This window comes from Cenococcum geophilum, assembly GCF_001692895.1.
Source record: "Cenococcum geophilum 1.58 unplaced genomic scaffold K441scaffold_5, whole genome shotgun sequence".
NCBI classification, from domain to species: domain Eukaryota; kingdom Fungi; phylum Ascomycota; class Dothideomycetes; order Gloniales; family Gloniaceae; genus Cenococcum; species Cenococcum geophilum.
The window spans coordinates 5,189,757-5,206,153 of NW_027137563.1; the positions used below are offsets into that span (position 1 = coordinate 5,189,757).

At 35.8% G+C, this 16,397-nt stretch overlaps 1 protein-coding gene across 1 annotated transcript; it reads left to right on the forward strand.

Annotated features, from left to right (window-relative positions):
- Positions 1 to 15,596: 15,596 nt before the first annotated feature.
- Positions 15,597 to 16,049, forward strand: K441DRAFT_733839 (CENP-B protein; the record flags this gene model as incomplete). Its single annotated transcript, XM_067654265.1, has 1 exon — positions 15,597 to 16,049. A coding segment is annotated over one exon (453 nt), but the record flags the coding sequence as incomplete, so codon positions are not given.
- Between the last annotated feature and the right edge of the window lie 348 nt (positions 16,050 to 16,397).

Genomic DNA, 16,397 nt, shown 5'->3' on the forward strand with positions numbered 1-16,397 from the left:
TCTTCTTAGTGTTATTAAGTCGGAATTATCTAAACAGGGGACAGTCCTTCTAGTAGTGACCTTTCTAATAATATATTCTGCACTCGTCTCTTTCTAGTTATCTTAGCTCTTTACTTACTTAAGATAACGAGCTATAGCGATCACGTAAGGAATAGTTGAATTTACCAGCACAACCTCTACCCCTTATTTAACCTCAACCTCAGTTTCCCCTTCTCCCCCTAGGTTCGTCTTTCCTCTTATATATAAGTGCAGCAGTCTATACAGGGAGAGCAGTCTCTTGCTCCTAAAGAAGGGTAATACAGCTCTTAAGGTCTCGTTTATTTTATAGGCACTAGGTCTTTACATTCTGCCACATAACATTACTTAGTAGGGCTAGAAGGAGTTATTCTTTAATATTATCGTTAGTTAGTGCTTAAGATATTAAGGCTAGATTAATCTTAAATTAATTTAGTATAGTCAGGAACTTAATAATTCGCATCTTCGTAGGGTCGAATATAGTGCTATAGAACTCTCTGCGAAGTCTAGAGATATAAACCTCGTCGTTGGCCTTATTAAACTTCTTCATTCCTTCCCACATTCCTTAAATATCGTACGCCTTCATTATCGTACGCATCTCTTCCTAACGGTCGTCTCCTATCGAATTATAGATAATCTTATTTGCTTCCCCTCGTCTTCTTCTCCCATCGGCTGAATTAACTTAAGCTGGGTCTTCTATACCGGTGACGAAATCCCATCCTTCTACCATAATTAGGGCTGCCTCGTAGGTGCGCTCCCAGTCTGCAAAGTTATCTCCATTAAAAATAACAATTTTACCTACCTTGTGATCGTACGTAGGTGTCGTTAAGGTTGAGGTAGAGGAGGTCATTTTTAGGGGTCAATTTTCGAGTCAGGAGGTGTTGCTACCCGGGAGAGATTTGCTACCCGGGCTCATAACCTATTAGAATTACAAGGTCATAAGGTCACAGCGGAGGTATCTTAAGGGTCTAATTGATAATAAAGATAACGCAGACGATAAATATTAATTGATTCGTGATGCAGTAGATGCGGTTGATGTCTATCTAGATTGCATGCAGAGCTTGACCTCGCAAGGTGTCCAGAGCTTAGTCAGCACCTCATCGCTAATTTCTGACATCTGACGACGGTCGTCTAGCTCTGGCGACGGTCATCTGGCTCCGGCGACGGTCGTCCAGCTCTGACGACGGTCGTCTAGCTCTGACGACGGTTGTCTAGCTCTGACGACGGTCGTCTGGCTCTGACGGTCGTCTAGCTCTGGCGACGGTCATCTGGCTCCGGCGACGGTTGTCTGCTGGCTGTCGTTCTGGTGTCTTCCTAGGTAGGGAGGATATAAGAAAGGGTGAAAAATGAGGTGGCTACCTAGGTGTATATAGGGGGTATATTTAGTAGGGGTATATATAAAGGCTATCGGGAATATAGCGGGGACCCGATAGTAGTGTATTGCGCGTATATATAAAGGCTTTATATAGAGCTTTATGTAGAGCCTCTATATATAGAGCTTTGCGTAGAGCCTTATATAGAGCTTTATATAGAGCTTTATATAGAGCTTTATATAAAGCCTCGTGCAGAGACTTTATACGCAGAGCTTTATATAAAGCCTCGTATAAAGCTTCGTGTAAAGCTTTATATAGAGCTTTATATAGAGCCTCTATACGTAGAGCTTTATATAGAGTATTATGCAAAGCTTTGTATAGAGCTTTGTATAGAGCTTTGTATAAAGCCTTATACAGAGCCTCTATATATAGAGCTTTATATAAAGCCTTATATAGAGCCTTGTGTAAAGCTTTGTGTAAAGCTTTATATAAAGCTTTATGTAGAGCTTTGTGTAGAGCTTTATGTAAAGCCTTTATACGTAGAGCTTTGTATAAAGTATCGTGCAAAGCTTTGTATAGAGCTTTGTATAAAGCTTTATATAAAGCCTTATGCGAGCCTCTATATATAGAGCTTTGTATAAAGCCTTATATAGAGCCTTATGCAAAGCCTCGTATAGAGCTTTATATAGAGCTTTATATAGAGCTTTGTATAGAGCTTTGTATAGAGCTTTATATAGGGCTTTATATAGAGCTTTGTATAGAACTTTGTGCACGAATTCGTGTAGAACTTTGTATAGAGCCTTATGCAGAGCCTTTATACGCAGAGCTTTGTATAGAGCCTTGTGTAAAGCCTCGTGCAAAGCTTCGTATAGAGCTTCGCGTAAAACTTTATATAGAGCTTTATGTAAAGCTTCGTATAGAGCTTTATACAGAGCCTCTATATTAGGAAAAAATATTTTAGGTACGTTGTTGTAAGCAAAAATCGGGGTCTGCAAAACCTGCGTAAGTCGCAATTTTAGTAGTTTGCGGCGATTTGTAGCAATTTGCTACGAACACATAGATAGGGTAGGCGCGTGTATAGGTAGCCTATATATTTGTAGCAAATTGCTGCAAATCGCTGCAAATTACCAAAATTGCGACTTACGCAGGTTTTGCAGACCCTGATTTTCGTTTGCAACAATAAGCCTAAAAAAAATTTCCTAATATACTAGAAGAATAAACTTATAAGAGATATAGTGGCAGCCCTATATAATTAAAAAGCTTGCCGTTAGCTAAAGAAGATTAAGAAATTACTTTATTGCGATAAGTTAGAATATAGTATCGTTAATAAATAGATCTACTTCCGCTAATATCTCTTTATCCCTAACGCCCTAGATCTCTACCTAAAAGTTACCTATTGCTCTTATAGTAACGGCCCCGCTAGTTACCCTAGCTAGGTTAAAACTTTTAACCTTTTAAACTAAATATACTGGTAGCTAGGAATCTCCTAGTTTATGGCTACCTTTATTAAAAACTATGCCCTATACTTTTGTACTAAAACCCCCTATTCTGCCCCGCCTGGTTTCCTAAAGCTATTAGAATTATCTACCTACCTATAGACTAATATCTTAATTAACTATATTATAACGCTACTGGTATACTAACGCTATAGTAAAGTATATAAATATATCCTTATTATTATAGACCGCCTAACTAAAATATAATACCTTATTTTAGTAACAGGACTCTTAATAAAGGAGCTAGTTAATAGCTTTATTAATAACGTATATAAGCTCTACGGTATACTAAGTATAATTATCTCTAATTACGGCATATAATTTATTAGCGACTTCTAGTAACAACTAAGTAAACGCCTTAAGATAACCTTATAACTAAGCTTAGCCTAATACCTAAAAATAGACGGCTAAACCGAAATTATTAACGCTGCCGTAAATAAATACATCTATGCTTTTATTAGCTTTATATAAAATAACTAGGTTAACTACCTACCGCTTACTAAGTTTATTATAAATAACTAAGTTAATAAGAGTATAGGTATCTCCCTATTTTTTATAAACTATAGCTTTAACCCTTGCCTCGGAATTAAGCCTACTGGCCCCTACCTATTAATACTATTAGTATAAGTAAAGAAGAAGTTCTTCCATGTAGACTTTATGGCTAACCGCTTTAAGCGGATATTAATATAGCTTAAGGCCCTAGCCTAGATTTTATAGTAACGCTATAAAGATAATACTAATACCCGTAGGGATAAGAGCGCGTTATTCTACGAAGGCGATATAGTTATAGTTAGTTTAGAAAATATAAAGATAAATAGACCTAAAAAGAAATAGGACGATAAATAGGACGGTCTATACCCCGTACTTATAGTATACTAAAGGGTAGTTATAATAGACCTCCTGGACTATATCTAAGTAAATAAATCCTTTTATATATCTAAGGTCTGCCTCTAGGCTGCTAAAGAAATCCCTAGCTAAGCAAATATTAATACTATAGAGCGCCGTAATATATAAGGACGAGTGGTAGAGAGAGACGATAATAGCAATATAGAAGATAAATAGGAGTTTAAGAAAATCCTTAATATATATAACGAAGACCCCCGGGGCCTAACTTATAAGATTAAATAGAAATATTATAAGGATATAACCTAGTAGCTAAAGGAAGACCTAAAGGGTTGCAAATAAGCCGTATAGCGCTTTTATAAGCAATACCCTAAGAAGCTAGGACCCCTAGACTAGATATAAGATAAGAAAAAGTTACGCTAAGGTCGCGGCCGACCACCGTATTAAAATTTATAGTGGTTAAGATGTTATAAAACTTTAACTAGCGGTTAAAGTTATCTAATTAGCCAAATTCTTACTAAGAAATGCCACGCGGATTAATTTAGGTGGCGGTATAGAGTTCTATTAACCTTACTTACTAAACTAACTAATTAGGATTTTCTATGCCCGGCATAAAAAATCGCTATTAGCTTAGTTAAGGGCGGTAAGCGAAACTAATATCTTTACGGTAAAAAATAGGCAACCCTATATACTGCCTATTTTTAAGTTATCTATTTAGTTTAGGAACTAAACTATCTAGGGAAGAGGAGTACTGTTACGGCATTAACCTAACATATACTGTTTTATACTATCTTATACTGTTTCCTACTATTAGCTAGCCTACTACTAGTGACTTAGCGGCCGGCCCTACTATTTATATACAATACCCCCTTTCCACCTTCTTCCCCTCTTTATACTATAACATAGTTATTTAATCTACTTCATTGCAGCACTGTAACAGTTATCGTCTATTATAGGTCCTTAAGCTTACCTTATCTTATCTTAAGAATCTTAATTATCTCTTATCTCTTTTTAAGAATCTTAAGCCTTTAGCCTTTTACCTTTATTAGGTACTAAAGTAGTTTACTATTTTACTTCTTTTATATCTTATAAAGCGATAAATATTATATCTAGTGGGGTCTTAATCCCTACTAAGATTCCCTATTCTATAGTGGAATTATCTTTTACCTTTTATATAATATCTCTAAGGTTTATATACTTCTAATAAGCTACCTTTATTATCTTATTATTACTAAATATTTCGCCTATATTAAATTTATTATCCTTAATATCTAATTTATAAGATAGTTTGTTAGTTTCTCTAAACTTTAATAATTCTAGCTCTTATAGCTAATAGCTTACGCTATACTTAGCGTCCTTATAAATTTAATATACGTTATTATAATAGAACGCAAAACTCTTAATTAAATATTCTTTTATTCCTCGCAGTATATTATTATCCCTTTATATATATATATCATCTACTAGTCTTATTTCTTTTACTATATAGTAACTCTAACTACTTCTTATAAGGTGAGGATGTAGATAAGGAGTCTAATAGTAGAATAATGGGTATATTGTATAGATAGAGACAAATCCTTAAGGAAAAAGGAGGAGTCTATATGCGAGGTAGGAAGGGTTTTCCCTAGGTATATACAGAGCATATACCTTATAGGTAAGTCACCCCTAGGTTACCCCAGGGTTGCCTATACCTTACGGCTATATAAATATCTACTTAGGTTTTACCTAATAATGCCCCCCCCTTTAAAAAGGGTCGTCCCCGATCCTTTATATACTTAAGCCTTAATAAAACCCTATAAAAAACCTTAATAAGAAAAAAATTTAGAGGGGAAAGAGCGTTTTAATTTTGTGTATAGAGAGACAGGTAGTATATATACGCGGCGCGAAGATATTAAGGAACTTTAACCGGCGGTTAAAGTTGTCTAATTAGTTAGATTTGCCTTACTAAAACTCCCCCGCATTTAACTAAGCTAGTAGCGATTTTATATACCCGGTATAGAAAATCCTAATTAGTCCATTTAATAGTTAAAGCCAGTGGAGCTTAATACCGTCGCCTAAATTTAGTAGACTAGAAATATTCTAAAAGCTTACTTACGTAGGCAGGTTGCTAGTACCTCGCGAGTTAGTTATAGGTTATTCGTATATAGCCAGATTTATAAACGGTAAAGTTATATACCTATTAAATCCACCACTAACCCTACTTTAGCCTTATGCTATACTAGCGTAGCGCCGTATATACTTCGCGGGTAGGTTATAAGTTACTTATATACAGCTAGGTTTAGGATAGTAAGGCTATATACCTATTAAATCCGCCACTAACCTATGTTTTAGCCTTGCGCGTTATCTATATAGTATATACGTAGAATAGTATAAGTTATTAGTATAGGTTGCTACTAGTGGGTTACTAGTAGGTTATAGACCCTAGTTAAATGGACCCTAGTTATAAACAGGCCTATTCTCTAATATATAAATAATCTACTTAGCTAGTATAGAGTAACGGACTAGGTCTAGGAAAGGTGCTTTCTAAATTAAGCTTTATTACTAGCGTATGCTATAACCTCGCCTATAAGTTACTAGCATCGCCAGGTTACGTTAGAGTGTAGCTTATATAGGATATTAATAAATTAAAACTTCACCCTATATATACGCTGTAGTTCTTACAGTAATTATTACTTATTCTTTAATCCCTTAGGATATCCTCTACTCCGCTTTAATATAGGTTATATTTTAATAGCAGCGCTTGCTTTTTGCCTACGCTTTAGCTATAAGGCTAGGGTATTCCGCTTACGGTACTCGTCTAGCAGTTATTAGTAATTCTTAAGTTCTGTCTTATATTTCTATTTATTATACTTATTTAGCTATCCTAGCTATTTAATAAGGTACTGCGGTTATCTAGTATAATTCTAGTAGGTAACGATTGCTTTTACTTCCTAGCTACCTTCCTTAAGCTCTTTTACTACTAGGGGTTAAAACCTAGGGTATAACCTATAAGGCTCTAGTAGGGAGACATAGAAGACTAGGTAGAGCTATGCTATAGTAGGTAGAAGCTCTAGCTTATATACTTACTACCCTACGCGCTTTAGGATCTAAAACGGTCCTATAAACTTATAGTTAAGCTTTTTATAGGAACGTTTCGTGTGGATATTCTTAGAGAAGAGTAGGACTTATTTACTAACGGCAAAGTGCTTAGCTAGGTGGTAATAATTATAGTATTTTACCTAAAGCTTTTAGGTGTATATTATTAACGCCGCCGCTACCTTATATATAAGGCGCAGGCGTTATAGGTACGTCTCTACAAGTTAGATATTTGTTAACTTAGACCCCTCCCTACCTTACTAGGCGTCTTAAACGCTATTTAGGACTCTATCTAGGACGTTTAGTAGCTAGCTATAGGCGAGCTTAATAGGGGAATGCTTTGTTATAGTATGGACCTTAGAGTTATAGGTAAAGGCTACTTCTTTAAGTAGGGAGGCCTAATTAGACTATTCCTAGTTTATAAATATATATAGGTATACCTTAAGCTCCTAGTTCTAGCGCTTTATTTAACTATCTGTTTATAGGTAGAATATAGTACTAAGTTTACGTTAAACGCGAAGATAGTAGTATATAGTGCTCTAGTACTCGCTTATAAATACACTACCCCTATTAGATTTAGAGGCCTTATTTATATAAAGACTTTAAATAAGAGTTCTGCGAGTTACGTAGCATTAATTATCTTATATACTAGATAGTAGCGCACTAGCTTTATAAAACGGTCTATAAGAATAAGGACGGAGTTATACTCTACGCTATTAGGAGTCTTAGACTTTAGGAGATCTATAATAAAGTTAAGTAAATAATACCGCTAGGCTCGGGTGGGGGCCTAGAAAGGCTATAGCTTATTATAGGGTTTATAGCGGCGCGATTTAAAGTGTTAATAGGTATTATAATTATCTAGGTATTTGCGGAGGTCCTAAGTAAGGCCGTTTTAAGTATACTTTTACGCGATTACCTTAAAAGTATAGTTAAAACTATAGTAGCCGCCTATAGGATCGTTATAATTCCGCTTAAGGATCTCCTATTATAGTAGTATATAATTTAGCACCTAGATCTTATTATTTTACCTTAGGGGTCCTTAATTATTAAGGGTATAGTCCTTATTACTAGTAGGAACTTATTTTTAGGTTAACTAATTATATATAGAGCGTATAAAGGTATCCCTTTTTTATACTCTATAAATAAAATTAACTAGTAATTTAGGGGTTTGTTTTATAAACGCCGTTTCGGCTAAAGCAGCTATTACTACTTCTTACTATGGTATAAGACTCTGCGTAAAGTTAGTACTAGCGAAGTAACGTATAATGCGTAGGTAACTTACTAGGTTATTATAGGGGACCATAGCCTAGGCTAAGGGGTCTTCCCTAGGGTTAAGCGCTATTAGGTTAGTTAAAGTGGTTTTAAAGAGAATAGTAGGACGCTCTAGTCCGCCAGCGCTAAGTTTATAAGGGTTACTCGCATACTATATATATGCTACTCGCTAGTTTAGTATAGTAGCACTAAGGCCTATAACCTATAACTTTTGCTATAATATAGGCAGTATAGCATTAAGGATTGTCCTTTTACTGCTATCTTTAAAGCCTTTAGTATAATTTAGGTGCCGGGATAGTATATTAACGGGATTTACTTTACCTAGATTATATTTAATCTTAAAATTAAACTTAGCTAGTTCTTTAGTATACCGGGCCTAGTAAGTAGATAAGCTTTTAATAGTTATAAAGTACCTAAGATTATTATAATTATAGAGCACGCGCGTTATATATATATAGTGTATTTAAGGTAGTAGCGCCATATCTTAAAATATTGCACTATAATAAGTAGTTCTTTATTATACGTATTATACCGTACTTTTAGGCTAGTAAGCTTCTAACTATAATAAGCAATTGGATACTAGTAGAGTTAATCTTTTTACCCTAAAGGCTGTAGAAGTATACCGCTATAGGTATAGTTAAAAGCGTCAGTAATTACTATTAGGGGTAGATTAGGGTTAAAGTAGTAAAGTAGAGAAGCCTATATAAATATAGCGCGTAGCTTACGGAACGCCTACTATATATTATTAGGCCAGGACTAAGGTTAGTACTATTTAGTAGGCCCTTTTAACTTACGTTTCTGCTTCTTCTCCCTATCTAATATTAGGTTGTAATGTGCCTATATAAGATATACGTATAGGGGGTATACGGTATCTAAGTAGTTCTAGATAAATCGCCTATAAAAGTTAGTAAAGCTAAGAAAGACCTAGATATCCCTATAGGACTTAGGCTTAGGCCATTCCTTAATAGATTTTACGCGGTTAGGGTCTATTATAATACCCCTAGGGGTAATAATAAAGCCTAGGAACTTAACGTTCTTAGTATAAAAGATATATTTTAATAGTTTGGCGTATAGGCCCCAAGCGCGGAGCTGTTGTAGTACCTACTTAACGTGCTTAACGTGCTTGTCCTTATTATTTAAGTAAATAAGAATATTATCTAGGTAAATTACGTAGATAGTATCTACTAGGGTTTCTAAAGCTTTATAAATATAGCTCTAAAACGTTATAGGGGTGTTAGTAAAATTAAAGGGCATTACTAAGTACTTAAAGTAACTATAGCGTGTCTTAAATACAGTCTTTTATTTATCTCCCTTTTTAACATAAATCCTATAGTACGCATTATAAAGATTTAGCTTTATAAATATCTTCGCATAGCTAAGCCTATTAAAGAGTTTACTAACTAGCGGTAGGGGGTACCGATTTTTAATTGTAATCTTATTTAGGCGTCTATAGTTAACGTATAGCCGCATTATACCGTCTGCTTTTAGTATAAAGAGGATAGGCGCTTTAGTAGGCGACTTGCTAGGCCTAATTTAGCCCTTCTTAAGAGCACTATCTAGGTACTTTTATAAGATCTACAACTCTTTCTATAAGAGGTTATAGAGGGGCATTTATTATAGTGTTTTACCTTCTTCTAAGTTAATTATATAGTTATACTTAGAGTTCTGCGGTAGTATGCTTGCTAGCTTATTAGAGAAGATATTAATTTCCTCCTTATATATATCTAGTAGGCTAGAGGCTACGGAGGTTAAAGCGACTATTATATAGTAGTATGCTTCCAGGAGCTAGTAAAGAGAAAGGTATAGCCGATATACGTTTTGTAGGTATACTCGCATAGAGAGTATATATAGCTTTACTGTAGTATACTTAATAGTTTTAGGGTTTTAATTACCTCCCCCTTATATATAGGTAATCTACGCCGGCACTAGAGGGTCTCTATAGGTACTTACTGCTAGTAACGGCAGGTCCTCTACTATATTTATAACCAGTGTCTCTATATCTAAAGGGTCTGCACAGGTACTCACTACTAGTAATAACAGGTCCTCTATTATATTTACGACCGGCGTAAAGAAGGAGTCTTCTAGCTATAGTGAATAGACTATTTTACTAGCCTTAATGTCTACCAGGAAAGCATTAAGGGTGACTATTTAGAGGCGTCTAGGGTCTAAAGTACCCTAGATAAACTATTTAAAATAGAAGCTAATTAATAGATCTGCTTCCGCGAGCTAATCCTATTTAAGAACTATATTATAACTATTAAATAAGCTGCCCTAAAAGGTCTGCGGGCTAATAGTGTAAGGGGTACCCTAGAAGTCGCTAGTAGTAACTATTAGATTATAGGTATTCTAGATTATTATCTAGTTATTATTAAGGAAATATATAATAGGTTTATATAAACGTAGCGCGTAGCGTATAGGTAGGTTAAACCTATAGACGACATCTTAATTAATAAGGTTAATTTGGTACCTATTATTATATAAAGTATATAGGCGGACTTTACCCTAAGGCGTATCTATTATAACGTGTACTATAATACGTTTCTTCTCTCCCTCTATATTAGGCCCTAGTTATAGTTAAGAAAGATACGCTACTAGAGCTTTAGGTTTTCTAAAGGCCAAGCTAACTTCTCTTTATTGGCCTACTTCTAGTATTTCTTATAGTAGCCGCCTATAGTCCTTTAACTTATATACGTAGCACTAGTGTTTAGGGGGTCCCCTAAGCCATCTAGCTTTTAGGTAATCTCCTTAGGAGTTTACTTAAAGCGTTACCCTTTTTAGGTTCTATTCCCTAAGCTTAACTCTATAAAGCCTATACTACGACCGCGCTTTATATATAATAATTTACTACTACTACTTACGCGATCTTCTGCGAGCTTTATAGTATTAAGTAATTACTTTATACGGCGGATTTTATTAAAGAGGTCTTTAGTGGTTTTTACCTATTAGGCAAAGTTCTAGCAGAAGAGCTCTATTTATAGGTAGGCTAGGAGATATAAGAACTAAAAGTCTACCTATTATTTAGGATTAATAAAAGGGGTATAAGAGAAGAGGTCCTTTAAGCTATGTATATAGGCTAGGAAGACATTAAACCTCTAGTTCTCCTTTATAATAGCTATATAGTATATTATAGCATTATTAAAGCGTCTTACTATAGGGTTCCTAATCTAGTCTTAGACTATAGTCTTAAACTTATCCTATAGTAAAGGACCCTTATCCTTAGTACCTAACCGGCGATAAACTAGTTAGGTAATTATCTTCTCTTTTATAAGACCTTTAATGGCCTAGCGCGTGCGTCACTTATAGTTATAGTTAGCGTTATTAACCTTAAATTGGTTCTTAACTACGGCAATCTACTAGTTAAAATGCTGTTAAGTAATACCGCTAATATTAGGTAGTAACTTCTTAACTAGGGCGTTAAGATTTATTTAGTGTATATATTTGCTATATAACTTATACTCTTTACTAAAGAGGCAATAGGAGGGCTTTATTAAATTAATAATACTCTATAAGTTAGCTATTTTCTTAGCTAGCTTATCTAGCTCCTTTATATTAGCGGTATTAGGTAAAATACTAGTAACCTTACTAAGCTCCTGTTAAGCCTAGGTATATAAGTTAAACTAGTTTTTAGCGTTCGTAAATATCTAATCGTTTTAAGATTTGGAAAATAGCTTAAATGCTATTAGTATGCTTTTAGCGGTTTCGTTTATACTAGATCCTAAGGCGTTCTGCGGTTGCATTGCTAGTGTATTACTATTAGGTATAGGCGTTGGTTTTCTTTTTAAAGGTATTATAGAAAAATTAAACCGGCTATCCTCCTAAGGGGATTAGAAAGGATTTAAATGTAAGGTAAAGATATAGATAGGGAGTCTAATAATAGAATAATAGGTATATTGTATAGACAGAGATAAATCCTTAAGGGAAAAGGAGGGGTCTATATATATGGTAAGAAGGGTTTTCCTTAGGTATATATAGAGCACATACCTTACGGGCGAGTTACCCCTAGGTTGCCCTAGGGTCGCCTATACCTTATAGCTATATAACTATCTACTTAGGTTTTACCTAATACTTCTATAGTCTTTAATATAATAACTCTATTTTCCGTAATTTATATAAGCTCCTTTTTTAAACCATTTTTCTTACTATAGAGTCTACCTAAACGTCTTTTACTGCTAAAATCCCTAGTTTAGCCTTTGCTCTCTAGACCTTTAATTACTTAATTCTTATTCTCTAGGTTTCTATAGTTGTTTATTCTATTTCTTATTTTCCTTAATACTACTTAGGTCTATTAGCTTTACGCTATACTATAGTTTTTAATTTTAACTTTATTATTACGTGTCTTACGCCTTATATAACTATAGAACTCTATCCTAACCCTTTTTAGTTTACTCTCTTTAGTAAATCCTATTATTAATCTTAATTACTTAATTAATTAAATCCCTAAAAGTATCCATATCTTTTATTAAAATAATTACGTCCTAGACTTTCGCTTTAAGTCCTTGTTTATACTATACTATAAGCGCTTTATTATTCTATTTAACTTATATTACTAATATCTAAAACTATATTATATACTTAATTACTAAAGTCCTCTATATTAGGTTTTAAAGCTTTCTCTCTACTATAGTAGTTGCCTCTAGGTCTCTAAACATTTGCGTTAATTATTCTATAAACCTACTTTAACTTAAGAACATATATCGTACCTTATAGTTAGTAGTTGTTATACTATACTCCTATACCTCTATAAGGTAAGGTTTAAACTACTTAAGTGCCCTTCCCATTAAGAATAATCCTGTATAAGCGACTTAATCTATAGGTATATAATTACAGCACCTGGTATACCAAACGCGTATCTACGCGTTTAGTGCACTAACCACTTACTTATAACTAATTAGGGGGGAGGGCGCGTCAGCATATAAACTACGTAGTCTACCTTAATAGAATTGACAGTTACCACTATCTAAAAGAGCATATAATACTATACGTATTTCGTGCCCCTAGATATAACTTACTTATATTATTAAGTTAATACAAATACTAATTAGTAAGCGCGCACAGATTAGCAATTACTTAACACCTCCCACTAAGCGATACACGATAGCAACTACCCGTTTATATCCTAGTACGACCTACTAAAAGGTTAGAAGTTAGGGATTATAGACTATTACTAACTCTATATACTTATTTAAGTCTTAGTACGGTTTACTAAAAGTTTATAAACGTAAATACAGACCTTTACGGAACCTCTTACCCTCCTATAAACCATTACGGACCTATTAATTGCCTTTACGAACCATTATAAGACCTCTTAAACTATTATAGACCCGTTAATTAATTTTACGGACCGTTATAAGACCTCCTCTACCTGCTATAAGCTACTACTACCCGTTACAGCTTATTTAAATATACTACGCTATATAATATAGCTAATATAAGTAAGCAAATTAATAAAGGTTAAAAGAAGTAGAGTTAGGGAGTTAACCTTACGTCTATAAACGGCGTTAACAATTATATTAATTTTAAAATCCTTAAATACGGATACTTTAAGCTTCTAAATAATAATCTAAGAACCCTTTACTCTTCCACTTTATAATTAACTTATCTAACAAAAACTTAGAGCTCTTGCTGCACCTAGCCCAAAAAGACTAAAACCAACTAAAAGAACCCTAAGAAATACCTAGAGAATCCCCCTAAGATGCATGCATCGCAGGGGAGGCACACGTCAAGCGACAGTAGTGCGTACCCGCGCGCGACTATTAGATCTACGCCTAACAATAGCCTTCCACAATAAAGACGGACGAATACCATACTATAAAACGGATATACCCCTATTAAGAAGGCATCTACCAAAATATAAAGCCTATTAGACGCGTCTAGTATACAGAATTATAGGGGAGTAACTATTAGCTATAACAAACTTACGCAGCTAGCAAAATAGCTACGCCAGTCTAGTAAACCGTAGGCGCCCCTCTAGCAAACCCTTATGTTGGTACCAATTTAATAGTATAAGTCGTGTCTAGGGGCACGAAATACGTTTAGTATCATATGCTCATTTAGACGGTGGTGACTGACTCTTATATTGAAGCAGACTACGGGGTCTATATACTGATGCGCCTCCCCTAATTAGTCAGTGCCTTGTAAGCAGATAGTTGGTGCACCGACGCGTAAGCAGTAATTAGTACACCAAACGCGTAAACGCGTACTTGGTGTACTAAGCGCGTAAGTACGCGGCTCATACAACAGGTGCTGTAATCAGACACTAGCGATACTTAAAAAATGGAACCACCTATATATAGCCTCCGTAATTGCTTTAATAAAACTGTAAAACGCAAAAGAAAATACATAGGAAATCTCCCCTAAGGTGCCGTCTAGGCTGCTTTCCAAACGGTGCTTTAAGCTGGTCGTAGGTCCACCAAGTTCCACCATAGCTTTCCACCGTTTTCCACCTGTACCGTACAACAAGCCGTACAGCCCTCCAACAGGCCGTAGACGTACCATAGGTGCGTCGTTAATCCCGTTCTACCCATTCTATAACTTCTAGGTTAAGCTTATTTATATTAATTAGGGTTTTAAGGGCTTAACACGGCTTTACCTTAGTCATAGCGTCTACTAGGTTATTTCCGCCGCTAATCCATTTGACCTCCGTAATCTCGCGTTGTTTGTAGGCCTAATATAAGCATATTAGGTCGACCATAAGCCTCTTCTCTTGTGTTATACCTAGCTTGACTAAGTAGTTATAGAGGGACTTTAAATCGGTGTATAAGACTAACGTCTTAGCCACCCAGTCGAGCCAGCCACCCGGTCGAGCCACCTGTCGATCGCGATTCAAATCACCTCCTTTTCGATGCATACTACCTTTTCCTACACCACAACCATGGGCTCAATGGCCACCGAATCGCTTGATCTTGATCAAGATGCTCGAATGGCACTTGCGATTTCGCATCTACAAGCCAACCCCGACCAATCTATTCGTCAAATTGCCCGAACTTTTGGCTTACCGCGATCAACTCTTAACCACCGTTTGAACGGCCGTCAATTAAGTCGAGAGTTTTCGCAAGCTTAGCAAAAGCTCTTAGTTATTAAGGAGGACTCTCTAATTAAATGGATTAATACAATGGCAAGCTAGGGGTGGCTACCAAGAGTACAACACCTTAAGTCTATGGCCAAAGATATTCTCAAATCGAGAGGGAGTCCTACTGAGCTTGGCCAACATTGGTATAAGAACTTCCTTTATCGCCACCCAGAACTTAAAGCCAGATTCGCCAGAGACCTTAATTAAAAAAGAAAGGATGCTAAGGATCCTAAAATTATTCAAGAATGGTTTAATTTATATATAGCCACGGTCGCAAAGTATGGAGTCTCTACAGAAGATCAATATAATATGGATGAGAAAGGAACTGCCTTAGGAGTTGGCGATAAGGTCAAGGTATTAGTTCCTCAATCGCAGGCCCAAGCCTTTACTGCAGAGCCAGGCAATCGCGAGTAGGTGTCCTTAATTGAATGTATATCAGGAGGTCGATATTAATTACCTCCTTATATTATCTTTAAGGGCAAGCAAGTACAACAAGCTTAGATAACCGCACGTCTTAATCCTAAGACGGTAATTCGAGTAAGCGATTCGGGCTGGACCAATTCGGATATAGCTCTTAACTGGTTAAATCACTTCAACTTATATACTAAGCCACGACTCCAAAGAATCTATCGCTTGTTAATTCTTAATGGCCACGAGAGCCACGTCTCAATACCATTCATTGAGTATTGCGAGGCTTATAAGATCGTGCCTCTCTGCCTTCCTCCTCATTCGACGCATATACTACAGCCTTTAGATGTTGGTATATTCGGCCCTCTCTCACGAGCTTACAAAAAGCGCCTTAACGATACTGCGCTATACGGAGCCTTGGCTATTTCAAAGCAAGAGTTCTTAGAGATATACCAAGCTGCACGCAGTCAAGCTATATCGTTAACCAATATAGCAAGTGCATGGCGGGCAACAGGCCTTATTCCTTACGATCCTTCTGCTGTTCTATTAAAGATTTAACCAGAAACTCCTCCATTTGCAAGCCTTACAAATAAGGATGGTATTCGAATTGATATTCCTATATTGCCTTCCGTTAGAGAAAAAATTAATGAAGTTATTGATTCGGTTATACAAGGTGCTACACCCTTACGCTCTAAAGCTTTGCTTGATCTACAGCAAATTGCCTTAAGAACTCTTGCTGATAAAACTGTACTTCAGCGTATAAATATGGAGCTTATTGAGAAGCAGAAGAGGCAGCGTGGAGCACAGGGCAAGACGTCATATGGTAAGGCACGAGTTCTATCAGTAAGGGAGGCTCTACAAAAGAACCAAGAGCGGGAGCAAAAGGAGCAGGTAGAGGCCGCTCAA